Source organism: Crocuta crocuta, unplaced genomic scaffold (assembly GCF_008692635.1).
Source record: "Crocuta crocuta isolate KB4526 unplaced genomic scaffold, BGI_CrCroc_1.0 scaffold2330, whole genome shotgun sequence".
Classification (NCBI taxonomy): Eukaryota; Metazoa; Chordata; class Mammalia; order Carnivora; family Hyaenidae; genus Crocuta; species Crocuta crocuta.
This window is the reverse complement of record NW_027529280.1, coordinates 119283-133402: the sequence shown is the minus strand read 5'-3', so window position 1 is coordinate 133402 and position 14120 is coordinate 119283. Positions and strand designations below refer to the sequence as shown.

Here is a 14120-nt window from a genome sequence, read left to right as displayed (position 1 = left end):
ATTCACTGTGAAACTTGTCTGGGCCACAGTTTTCTTATCAGGAAATGAAAAAATGAGGAAGTTGAATGTAGTGAGCTCAAAAGTTTATTTAAGCACTAGTATGATATGAAGGTAAGTAGCTAATTTCTATATAAATTCTCAAGAAAGATTTATAAAAATGTTTACCATTTTATCCATTAAGTGTCTCAACTATAACCAGATTTAATGAATAATGCTCTCTTTCTTTACTATAACTTTTATAGCTTGATCACATAACAAACTACAAAGGGCACTATGTCCTTGTCATTCCTAAAATACAGAGTAGACCGTTTTATCTACATCAGTAATTAAAGAAATGTAATAACAAGAATACAAGTACAGAAAGTCTGTCTGGCAACACTATATACTACTTTGAGTGCAGGGGGAAATGTTAAATGTTCCAAGTTGAGAGAAGAAGGAAAAGGAAAAAACTGCAGAACCCAAAGCTCTCCTTCTCAATTTAAATATGTATTACAAGTAAAATACTGATACAAACTGTTCAAATCATTGGGAGAATGTTTGGATTTGTAGGTAAGCTGACAAGAAAATGACAAAACAGCTATTATATGGACTCAGGGAANGTTATTTATGGATTCACTGTTTCTTGCATCATGTTAACCTGATGAACTGACAGCAGCCAGCAGGTATAGTTTTCTGTTAATTAAAAATTGAATTTCACACAGCCCAACAACAGAGCAGTATTCCTCCCCACAAATTCTAATTCAGAATTCAATGTCTCTGAACTGAATCCTCAAACTGGCATTTATGTTATTGAATTATATTTAAACAAATTCATCCTATTCATTTGTGAGATTAAATAATTAGGAATACCATTTGCCATGCTGAAATGCTAATGCGATTTTGCCAAGATAAAAGTTGATAAAAACTATATTTCTCTGAAAATTGAATACTGCAGATACTTATGATATTTAAATACTATCACTTTAAGAGTTTAAACAAATACTGAAATGTAGCTATCACTTGAAAAATATGACTTCACTCATATGAGGAATTTAAATACAAAACAGATGAACATAAGGAAAGGGAAGCAAATATAATATAAAAACAGAGAAGGGGACAAAACATAAAAGACTCAAATATAGAAAACAGAGGGTTGCTGGAGGGGTTGTGGGAGGGGGGAATGGGCTAAATGGGTAAGAAGCATTAAAGAATCTACTCCTAAAATCATTGCTGCGCCATATGCTAACTAACTTGGACGCAAAGTAAACAATAAATTAAAAAATACGCNTTTCTTTCAGTTTAGAAAGTGACTCTTTTTTGTTGTTTTTTGTCCACAATGATTTAATTGCTTCGTAAATTTGCTGGCTTGTAGTATATGCCTTTTTCCCAGTTACCTTTGCGATTATTACTGACTGAACTGGATAGCAAACAGTTGCCCCTAAAGTGGCCAGTCCCAGTGGATAAGCAATTTTCTTAAACCTAGAACCTATGAATTTCAAATAAACTGTTAAACTCCAAACAGAGGCTAGCAGAAACTTGATGCTTTGATAACTTTAATATTCTCTTTGTTCCCATTTAATTCATTATCCTATTTTAATTTACTCTTTATATAATCATATCAATCAAAATGGTAGCTAAAATATCCTTAAAGATCACAAATCAATTAAAACCTCTTAGTTATCATGACCAATTTTAGAAAAGTATTCTCAATTTAAAATTGATAATTAACTACACATGGGGGTTGATGATTTTGTTCTTTTTAAAAACTTTTTTTTCATATCCTAAGAAACCCAAAGTTGTAACCACATTTGTTTCAAGTATCTCATACAGCATAATAATATGGAGAATTGATCAACTACCATGCTTGTGACACCATGTTAAAGTGAAATGGTGTTTCTTTACATATCCTGTTTTGATTAAGTCCTTAAGAAGATGAAAGATGCAACTAACTAATCAGCTAAGGATTTTTAATTCATTTCAAAAAGTTCCTAAACTAAGCATCAGACGTTTTTTATTTACAGCAAAATCCTTTAAAATAATCTTCTAAAATATGAAGTTCACTAGGGACTTCATATATAAAACTTATAAACTTGAAGCTACTCTGGTTAGCCTGAGGGATGGAAACTTAGTATTGAGCCCTACCCACATAGCTCTTCCCTTATCTCTCTAACACCTGTAAACACTTTCATGGAAGCTTAAGTTCTGTAGAATAGTTTGAAAGCCACCACTCTAAACCATAGCTTAGTTCCAACAGACCACTGGTTCAAAACATATATATCTTAAATGCTTGAATGGGTACCTTGAACTCTGTAAATATGACCTGGGCAATTAGATGATGGGAATTCTAATTGGGGTTAAGTACTTTTATTCTCTGAAACCGCTCTTACACCTCTTACTTTAAAAATGAAACAGCCTATTTGGTATATCAGAAAAGACTAAGGAGAAACATAACTGGCAATGCTTACAAATAAAAATGAGCTATTTTTGCATCTGGCTTACCTATTAGTAAGAAGGACTTCTACAGTCATGTCTACAAGACTGAGCTGGGATCCTCAGTAGCTCAGTTGGTTAAGGGTCCAACTCTTGATTTTACCTCAGGTCATGATCCCACAGTTCCTGAGACTGAGCCCTACATCAGGCTCTGCGCTGACAGCATGGAGCCTGCTTGGGATTCTCTCTCCCTCTCTGACTCTGCCCCTCCCCTGCGCACTCTCTCTCTCTCAAAATAAGTAAACTTAAAAAAATAAGACTGAGCTTGGGAAAGGTGGGTAAGTAGGGCTACTTCAACCTCTAATTCAGCTTTCTTTTGGTATTAGACTGGTTTATATGGTACTGTGAAAGAGGGTCTAGATCTGTTAAAACATATTTTAAGTTAGAAGAAAAAATGTCTTAACTTGATCCTTTACTCTAGTCCTGCTCACTATTATTCTAGTATCCACAGTTTGGTTCTTGATTTTACTGACCTAACATCTCTTAATTCAGGTTTCCTTGACTTGCCAAATCCCCCTACTTGTGCTGCTCCTAACCTTGGAAAGTGGTATTTTTTTTCTTGATATCACATTTTAAATATTAAAAAGATTTACATTCATCTTCTCTTTACTTGATATGAAAGGCCAGTCTACCAGAAAATAAATTTCATTTGGATTCAATAGCCCTACTCCCATAAGTAGGAAAGGGCTCTAGACACAGCCAATAAACAAGTTATGTACTATGAAATCATTGAGTGATTTCCCTTCTCTGAACTTATATCTGTAGTTAACAGGGTTAGACTAATCAAAAGCTTTCAATTTTTTGATGATGACTCATATTAAAGAATAAAATTTACATTATGAGCTATGACCTATCTTTTTTGTTTTCAAAAGTCTTTGGAAAAAAACACAAATCCAGGGCCAGATGGCTTCACAGGTGATTCTGCCAAACATTTAAAGAGCAGTTAATAACTATGCTTCATGAACTATTCTAAAAAATAGCAATGGAAAGAAAACTTCCAAATTAATTTTATCAAGACAGTTTCACCCTGGTACTAAAACCAGATAAAAACCTCCTAAAGAAGATATCTATAGGCCAAAATTCCTGATAAACATGGATGCAAAAATTCTCAATAAAAAAATAGCAAACCAAATCCAAAAATATATTAAAGAAATAATTCACTACGATCAAGTGATATTTATTCCTTGGCTACAAAGGTGGATCAATATTTACAAATTAGTCAATTGGATATACCTAGTTAATAGAAGGATAAAAACCATATGATCCTTTCAATAGAAGCAGAAATAACATTTGACAAAGTACAACCATTCATAATAAAAACCTTAAACAAAGTAGGGTTAGAGGAAACATACCTCAACATAATAAAGGTCAGATACTAAAAACCCATAAGTAATAACATGCTAAATGAGAAAAACTGACAGCTTATCCTTGACAGTCAGGAAAGAGATGGGGATGTCCACTCTCACCATTGTTATTGAACATTGTACTGGACGTCCTAGCCACAGCAATGAGATGTCAAAAAGAAAAAAAGGCATCTGAGTCGGCAAGGAAGAGGTGAAACTTTCACGAGTTAGGGATGGTATGATACTATATATAGAAGACCTGAAAGATTCTACAAAAAAACTGCTAGAAGTAATAAACAAATTCAGTAAAGTGGCAGATACAAAATCAACATATAGAAATGCATTTCTATACACCAATGATGATGCAGCAGAAAGATAAATAAGGAATCAATTCTATTTAAAATTGCACCAGTGACACCTGGGTGGCTCAGTCGATTAGGAGTCAAACTTTGGCTCAGGTCCATGATCTCGCGGTTTGTGGGTTTGAGCCCCACATCGGGCCCTGTGCTGACAGCTAACTCAGAGCCTGGAGGCTCTCTTCGGATTCTGTGTCTCCCTCTCTCTCTGACCCTACCCTGCTTGTGATGTCTCTCTCTCTCTCAAAAATAAATAAAACATTTTAAAAAAATTTAAATTGCACCAAAAACAAGATACCTAGGTATAAATCTAACTGAGAGATGAAAGAACTATACTCTGAAAACTATAAAACACTGATGAAAGAAATAAAGATGACAGAGGAAATGGAAAGATACCCCATGCTAATGGAGTGAAAGAACAAATATTGTTAAATGTTTATACTATCCAAAGAAATCTACACATTTAGGGGTGCCTGGGTGGCTCAGTCAGTTAAGTGTCCGACTTCGGCTCAGGTCATGATCTCATGGCTCGTGGGTTTGAGCCCCGCATCAGGCTNCTCTGACCCTGCCCTGCTTACGCTGTCTCTCTATCTCTCTCAGAAATAAATAAAAACATTTAAAAATTTAAAAAATAAAAAAAAAACAGCAAAGAAATCTACACATTTAATGCAATCCCTGTCAAAATACCAACAGCAGGCACCTGGGTGGCTCAGTTTGTTAAGGATCCAACTCAGTTTCAACTCAGGTCATGATCTCATGGTTCGTGAGTTTGAGCCCTGTGCTGGGCTCTGTGCTGATGGTGTGAGCCTTTTGGGGATTGCCTCTCTCTCTCTCTGTGTGCCCTTCCTCTGCTCATGCTGTCTCTGCTTCTCTCAAAAAAATAAATAAACTTAAGACAAAATACCAACAGCATTATTCACAGAGCTAGAACAAAAAAAACCAAAAATTTGCATGAAATGAGAGACTTTGAATAGCCAAAGCATTCTTGGGGAGGGGGGAGCACAATTGCAAGACTCACAATTCCAAACATCAAGTTATATTACAAAGCTGTAGTGATCAACACAGTATGGCACTGGCACAAAAACAGACACATAGATCAATGGAACAGAACAGAAAACCCAGAAATAAACCTACAATATATAGTCAATTAATATTTGACATAAAAAGAAAGAATGCTTAATAGAAAAAAGACAGTTTCTTCAACAAATGGTTTTGAGAAAACTGGACAGCCAAATGTAAAAGAAACTCGACCACTTTCTTATAACATACACAAAAATAAACTCTTAAGTGGATGAAAGACCTAAATGTGATATAGGAAACCATGAAAATCACAGAAGACAGACAACACAGGCTGTAACTTCTTTGACACTGGCCATAGCTACTTTTTCAATATGTCTCTTTAGGCAAGGGAAACAAAGGCAAAAATAAACTATTGGGACTTCACCCAAATAAAAGGCTCTGCACATCAAAAGAAACAATCAACAAAACTAAAAGGCAAACTATGGAATGGGGGAAAATATCTGTAAATGACATATTTGATAAAAATTTAGTATCCAAAAAAATATAAAGGACTTATAAAAGTCAACACTTAAAAACAAATAATCTGATTAAAAAGTGCACAAGAGACATGAATAGGCTTTTTAAAAAATTTTTTAATCTTTATTTATTTTTGAGAGAGAGAGAGCGCGAGCGAGCATGAGCTGGGGAGGAACAGAGAGAGAGGGAGACACAGAACCTGAAGCAGACTGACAGCTCAGAGCCCCATGTGGGGCTCAAACTCATGAAATGTGAGATCACAAACTGAACCAAAGTTGAATGCTTAACCAACTGAGCCACCCAGGTGCTCCATGAATAGACATTTTTCCAAAGAAGACATACAGATGGCCAACAGACACTTGAATAGATTCTCAACATCACTCCTCGTCAGGGAAATACAAACCAAAACTAGAATACCTGTCAGAATGGCTAAAATTAACAACATAGGAAACAAGATGTGTTGGTGAGGATGTGCAGAAAGAGGAACCTTCCTGAACTGTTGGTGGTTATTGAAATTGGTGCAGCCTTTTGGAAAACAGTATGGAATTTCCCAAATAGTTAAAAATAGAACTACGCAAAGTCCAGCATTTGCACTTCTAGGAATTTACCCAAAGAATACAAAAATACTAATTCATAGGGTTACATGCATCCCAATGTTATAACAGTATTATCTACAATAGCCAAAATATGGGAACAGCCCAGTGTCCACCAACTGATGAATGGATAAAGAAGATATGGTATGGGGCGCCTGGGTGGCTTAGTCGGTTAAGCGTCCGACTTTCGCTTAGGTCATGATCTCGCGGTTCGTGGGTTCGAGCCCCGCGTCGGGGTCTGTGCTGACTGCCAGCTCAGAGCCTGGAGCCTGTTTCAGTCTGTGACTCCCTCTCTCTCTGACCCTCCCCTGCTCTCTCCCTCTCTCTCTCCTAGAAATAAATAAAACATTAAAAAAAAAAAAAAAAGAAGATATGGTATATATTTTCAATGGAATATTATGAAGCCATAAAAAAGAATAAAATTTTGCCATTTGAGAGGACATGGATGGAACCAGAGAATATTATGCTAACTGAAGTAAGTCAGAGAAAGACAAATACCATATGATTTCACTCATATGTGTAATTTAAGGATCAAAACAAATGAGCAAAGGGAAAAAAGAGAAAGATAGGCAAACCAAGAAATAGACTCTTAACTATTATAGAGAACAAACTGATGGTTACCAGAGAGGAGGTGATTAGAGGGATGGGTTAAATAGAATGGGGTTTAAGGAGTGTACTTGTGATGAATACCGGGTATTGTATGGAAGAGTTGAATCACTATATTGTACACCTGAAACTAATTATTACAGTGTATGTTAACTTAAATTTTAAAAATATTTAAAAAATAGTTATCTAAAAGATGAGAAACAAAGTATAATCATAATGAATTGCATTTGTAATTGTAATTTTAATAGGAATAGCTATATATTTTTAAATTTTATTTGATATGATCATACAGAAAATTCAAAACTTTTTGTCTCCAGTTCTATCAATTTTAATATACATAAAGTCACATAACCACCAGTATAATCAGGATAGGGAACAGTTCTATCACTCTTAAGAAAATCTCATGCTATTACATTTTGGTCAAACCTTCCTACTCCTAACTTCTAGGAACCACTGACCTTTTTATTTTGTTACTATAGTTTTATCTTTTTGAGAAAAATCATATAAATGTAATCACACAATATGTTAACATTTTTAGCCTGGCTTCTTTTTGTCAGATTCATCAAGATTGTTGCATGTGTCAATGGTTTATTCCTTTTACTGGTGAGTATAATGCCTTTGTTTAAATGTGCCAAAGTTTATTCTTGAAAGACACTGAGGTTGTTTCCAACTTTTGGTAATTATAAACAGGGTTACTGTAAACATTAATGTACAGATTTTTCATTTTTCCAGGGTAAATACCCAGGAGTGGGATTACTTGGTCTCATGGTAAGTACATGCTTAACTTTATAAGAGAAACTTTCAAACTGTTGTCCAGAATGGCTGTACCATTTTGTATTCCCACTAGCAGTGTATGAGACTTTCTGCTGCTCTACATTCTTGACTATAGTTGGTAAGGTTATTGTTTTTAATTTTAGACATTCTATTAGGTGTATAGTAATATCTCATTGTGATATTCACTTGCATTTACCTAATAACTACTGATATTAAACATCTTGGAATAGCTATATATAGTTTTTTAAATATGGAATGCTTCACCAATTTGCATGTCATCCTTGAGCAGGGGCCATGCTAATCTTCTATGTATTGTTCCAACTTTAGTATATGTGTTGCTGAAGTGAGCACTGGAATAGCTATATTTTTTAAAACACATTCTTTATAAAAGTAAACATGTACAATAGACTAAAATTTTTTCACAGTAGTCTATTCTAACAATATTTAATAAAATGTAAAAGGTTTTCCCATGGCAGTAAAATTCACAATATATTGGCATTGAAAGAGAAAATGTATGTTTTTAAACCCTACCTTTTCTTGCTGAAAACAAGCCTGCTAATCCCGAAACTGTAATCACTCCAATTTTTGGAAGAAAATCTCGAGGTGGGTTCTTCAGATAGATATAAGCATCTTTTAAGAAAGACATAGCATCACTTAAGAAATAAGTTAAAAAATAACATAAATGATGTGCTATAATTGGGCATTCTACATATGATGCAGAAAAGCTAAAGAAATTTGTTATGATAGTAGCAGATGGTTTAAAGACTCTTCAGAAAAGCTACACAAAATAATGATTTGAGTAGCAATTTCAAAAGGTATTTAAAATAGTCCCTGTTACAAAATAAAATCTTCCTTCCACAGCTGACTTAATAATTGTTTTCCTAATACAGGCAACAGGCAATTATTACTCTTTAATTAAATATGATTCTACAGTGCACACCTTAACATGGATTACTATAAAGTAAATGCATGATTGTGTATGTACTATATCCTTAAATGGAAATGCTTCTGGCATTATGTGTTTAAACTGTGGGAGGATCCAGTAGGAATGGAAATATTTTATTAGAGAACCTTGAATAACTAACTAGGGATACATGTAACTTATGGACCCTGCATGCTACTACTCCCCAAAATCCAGAGGAGCCACTGTTCTTGGTTAAAATCAATGATCAAGATTAGAAGTGATGCTAGACTAAAAGTAGATGAAGAGTGGACACAAGTCTAGATTTCTTGTTTTTTTATGTATTTAAATTATTTCTGTTTCCATGCAACCCAAGAAAATACATCCTTCTATCACAGTTAATCACTTAATGGCAATCATTTATTTAATCATATTCCTCAAGACTGATGAGGAATATAATTTGGAATTCCAACATGCCTTAAGAAATGATAACACATTACTGGTCATCAAAATCTTGGAGACATTTAAAATTTTAGCTGATCTTTCTATCTCCTGTACACATTCATGTTGAGAACTGGCTTAGTCCAAAAATATTAGGAAGATATATCTACTGCCGAATACCAATATCAAACTAAAGAGTCAAATACAATCGCATCCAACACTAGCTCAAACATTCTAGAGTGACTAGTGAGTACAGTGTTACCCGGGAATAAATAGGAAAATTCTACATATTTTAACAGCAAATAGCACTTATTTAAACTAATTGATAACAATGGAGACATATTTCTAATTTATGCTTTGAGTATATAATATGGCCTTGCAGCTAAAACAGACCTCAGTTTGAGTCCAGGTGCTGCCACTTACTAGCTATGTGACCTTGGTAACCAACTTAACCTTTCTAACCTCAGTTTCCTTATCTGTAAAAAGGGAATAATTATAATACCAATACTCATAGAATTATTATAAAAATTAAATTATGTAAAATGCTTATCACAGTACCTTTGCATATAATAATTGCTTAATAAGTGATAGGTACTATTACTTTGTTATTGTTATCATAAAGTGCTATACAGAGTATCTTTTCAGTTGGTAAAACATGATAATGAATAACATAACACATTTATTTTTCTCACATTTAAATTTTACAAGTTAAAAAGACAATAGAACATTTCTAATTATGGATGGTTCACTCACCTACCTTTTCCATACTGTACTGTATCCATTATCCCATTTTTCACAAAAACATAAACACCCTAAGGAAAAAGGAAAAAAAGAAAAGGACATCTGGATTTTTTAAGATCCTGATAATTAAATCAAACAGGCCACATCTCATGGGACCATATATTAAAGTGTTAACAATGCACTCAAACCTAAACCTAAATTTCCTATTTATTCACTATGAGAATACTTTTTAAACTTAGCTTCTTTTCATTTCTTGCTTTTCATTCTATTTAGCATGAATGATACTTACCTTTTTCCTCATATAAATAGGTGAAGTAATAGCTATAAAGTTGTCAAAGCATCTCACAGAAAATTTTGTAGAAATACAAAGATTTATCATTTTATTTTATAAAGGCTTAGAAAAATTGAATGGAATTTAAATAAAACATGGATAGAGGTATATTTCAACTTAGCAACATCTGACTAATAAAGATGTGGCAGCAACAACATAATGTTTGTGATAAAGTAATAACAACAAGCCTAAAGAAAGTGCTTCATCTTCTCCTTTTCTTAGTGTGCATTAGAAAGGGAAAAAATCTAAATAAGACATTTATCTCAAGATAGAAATCATCCTACATAGACTAGTGTTTGTTTTAAAAGAGGAATATAAATACTCTACAAATCAAGATTATATAAATCCACTGAAGGGATTAAAGTCTAAAATGAAATTTTTCCTTTTACCTGTTTCTAACTTTTTTAATGCAACAAATATGGTTATACTCATTTACTGAGCAATAGGTACTATCTCAATTACATCAATTACCCATATTAACTGTCTGTAGTCATGCTTTACTCTATTGAAGAAATCAGAAAACGCAACTGAAATATGGCCTCCATCTCTAAATTAGCTGCTATGTAACCATGGAATAAAAACAACAAAAAGGACTTTCAAAGCAAAGAACACAGAAATAATTATATTCGACAGGAAAGAAATAACTCATTGTTATTGTGTTATCTTGGTATTAGTAACTTTGTCTCACATATTATCATAGTGATCAGAGATGAAGAGGTTCATCCTGTTCATCATGGATTCAAGCTGTACGGACCAATACAGATATAAATGCCACTGAGTTACTTCTCTTTAAAGACTGTCTCTTGGGGTGCCTGGGTGGCTCAGTCGGTTGAACGTCCAACTCTTGATTTTGGCTTAGGTAATGATCTCATAGCCATGAGATTAAGCCCCATGTCAAGCTCCATGCTCAGCTTGGTATTCTCCCTCCCTCGCTCTCTGAGCCTCCCCAATTTGTGTTCTTTCTGTCTCTCATAATAATAAGCTTAAAAAAAAAAAAAAAGACTGTCTCTTGAGAACACTTCATCTTTGAAGTTATACTACCTATTGACCAGATGTCTAAAACTCATGTAGCTCTTGAGGAAGAAAACTAGTGGCTTCTTTTGGGAAGTTTTCCATAGCTTATTCAGGAATTCACTTTTACCACTGTGAATCACTGCTACTTAAATTTCAAAACACTAAAGAGAAGAGAGGCGCCTGGGTGGCTCAGTCGGTAAGCCTCCGACTTTGGCTCAGGTCATGATCTGGCAGTTCGTGGGCCCGAGCCCCACGGCGGGCTCTGTGCTGACAGCTAGCTCAGAGCCTGGAGCCTGTTTCAGATTCTGTGTCTCCCTCTCTCTCTGACCCTCCCCTGCTCACGCTGTCTGTCTCTCTCTCTCTCTCTCTCAGAAATAAATAAAAACATTTTAAAAAATTCAAAACACTAAAGAGAAGAGTAGGAATTGAATTCACTCAGCAAAATTCTAAGTTTAATGAAGAATGCAATTTGAGCCAGAAGTAATTTTTAAAGAATGGATTATGTTTTTAGGGGAAAATTAGAAAAAGTTGTTTACATTTAAGATGAAATGCATTCAGAAGTGTCCTTCTTCAATCTATTCACTTTAACATATTAACAAAATAAAAGCTTTTTTTGTCTTAAATTGAGTGTGATTCAAATGCTAATTAATTAATATATTTCCCTAGGAGATCAAACTATTAAGAGTGTATAATAGAACTAATAAGATTAGAATTGTTTGACAGGTACACCTTTTTAAAATAAAACCATGAATTCATCAGATATTTTAAATATCTGGAATGACCAGAATTCACATTTAGTGTTTCATATAATCATTAGAATTTTTTTCTAAAAAGTGCATTAAAAACAAAAAAAGGACAAGGGTTCACAATTGGATGGTTATATTTGAGAAAAAGTTGTGTGGTTATTAGGTCAGAATGATGAGAACAATGGTATCAACATTATCATTATTGACACTGACATTGGAGATATACTAACACGCCTATGTAGATGTGATGATAATGGAACATCAATATTTTATCAGCTTAGTCCGTCATTCTGCTGCTAGATAATGCTGACTAAGGCTAAGTATTAAAGTAAGATGAATTCTATTTTTCCCAATAGCTGACTATATTCAGAATGCTTTTATAAGCTAAACCCTACCAGACTAGTGAACATTTTGCTTAGCCAAATAAAGAATAATTCAGAAATAATTTCAGAATTTATTATAAAAAGTCAAATAACTACACATGAAAAAGAACATAAATGCTTGATGAAATTACCTTAATCTATGCAGTAGTCATATAGTAGATTAAATATTAAATATGACCACAAATTCTTTGCTGCTACTCATATTGAAAGTTGGCATCTAATTTAACTCCGTTTAAAACTGGGTTGGCCTTTGTGACTTAACAATAGAATGCTGTAGAAGTGACTTTCTTGGACATCTGAGGATAAATTTGAAGCTTGGTAAATTCTGCCAGGGGCCTCTCGTAGGAGTCCTAAACTGCTTGTGTAAGTTATCTGACTCTGTTGAGACCATCATGACTGAGGCCACATGCAGATGCTTCATGCATTCACAGCTGAGCCCAGCCTTCTAGCCATCTATGACAAAGTGCCAGAGATGTGAATGAAGCAGTCTTAGATCCTCTACATTAGCCCATTCACCTAATGAATAACACTGAGAAACTTCTGTCAATACCAAATGCAACATAAGGATCACCTGTGTGAACAAATCAGAAACCTCTAACATTAAACCACTATTATAACTTACTCACCTTGCACCAGTCAATATAATGACCAGTTGTTGTGCGGATGTATGCAAAGCCCATTTGTAAATGACCAGGCTGATCTTCAACATATTTAGACTGCAGAGGTGGTGTGGTATATATGGGGAGCTAGAGACAAATAAAGTTCATGTTAAAAATATAAAACAAATGGTCATTCTTTTCCAGGAGTAAGGCAGAAGAGAAATCCTTCCTCCTAAACGCAACTAAAAATGTTGACAAAATATTTTTAAAAACCATCTTAAATGTGAGGAATGATTCTGTAAGCTGTTTACAGACTATTCAGAAACCCAGAATTAAAAAAAACAACAGAAATGCAGAGATAAATAATAAAGCCAACTTTTACCTTGTCATTTTCTATGAAGTATGGAATCAAGAAACAAAACCTAGAAAAAGCTTGAGATGGGCAATCTTAGTGGAGACACTATAAAGCTGGCATCTCAGAGTTATAATATCATCAACTTAAAAGTGAATTAAGAATAAACAGTTCACTGCAAATAACTCTTAGGAAAATTGACTATCAAAGACTGGGCACCAAGTAGAGAGGAAAAGAAATATTTCCTAAGAATTGGCAAACACAAGTGAGAGCTCATATAACCTGCAGCATTTTAAACTAACTGGGTAATCTGAGAAATCTCAAACCAAGAATACATTTAAAGTACTCCCAAGCTGGTAACTCTCACATATGCTTGGCAGAAACAAATCTCTCCCTTCTGGAGGAAGCTACTAAGACCTCAATAATACAACAGATAAAATTCCAAGAAATATGAGCCTATAATGTAAAAAAACAAAAAATAAAAAGTAAAGAACTCAATTGGCAGGCTAGGGAGATGGCAGAGTAAGAGGACCTTAAGCTTGCCTGACCATGGGGATACAACTAAGTAACACTAACATCAGTGTAAATAACCCAAAAACAATGCAAAGACTGGCAAAGCAAATTCCATGACAAAAGGTGGAGAAGAGACCACAACAAAAAGATTAGGAAGGGCAGAGATATGGTGGGGAGCTAAAAGAGCTCGGGGCATCCACAGTCAGGAGGGAGGCTAGTGGTAGAGAATTCTGGCAAGAAACAAACTATCACAGTGGGGAGCCCACACAGGGATGGCAGGGGAAAGAATTCCCAAAATATTTGGCTTTGAAAGCAAGAGAGGTCAAATTTTGTGAGTTCTTAAAACCAGAGGGACTTAAAGCTTGGAATTTTAAAACTCAGTAGTCTTAGCTCTGGAAGACCCCAGAGGACATTATGAAGCT

General features: G+C 34.5%; 1 protein-coding gene and 1 non-coding gene across 2 annotated transcripts in view; both read right to left on the bottom strand.

Moving 5' to 3' along the window:
• Window positions 1-1253: 1253 nt before the first annotated feature.
• The window catches only part of LOC144226883 (MICOS complex subunit MIC27-like), a 34167-nt gene continuing 21300 nt past the window's right edge, over window positions 1254-14120 (bottom strand). The window contains exons 3-6 of the mRNA XM_077758389.1: window positions 12861-12980; window positions 9777-9831; window positions 8209-8307; window positions 1254-1465 (exon numbers count right to left, since the gene is read on the bottom strand). Coding sequence (XP_077614515.1) covers window positions 1254-1465; window positions 8209-8307; window positions 9777-9831; window positions 12861-12980 — 486 coding nt within the window. The remainder of the gene's footprint in view (window positions 1466-8208; window positions 8308-9776; window positions 9832-12860; window positions 12981-14120) is intronic.
• Window positions 7922-8028, bottom strand: LOC144226888 (U6 spliceosomal RNA). Its single transcript, XR_013333769.1, has one exon. It is a non-coding gene; the product is annotated as a U6 spliceosomal RNA (small nuclear RNA).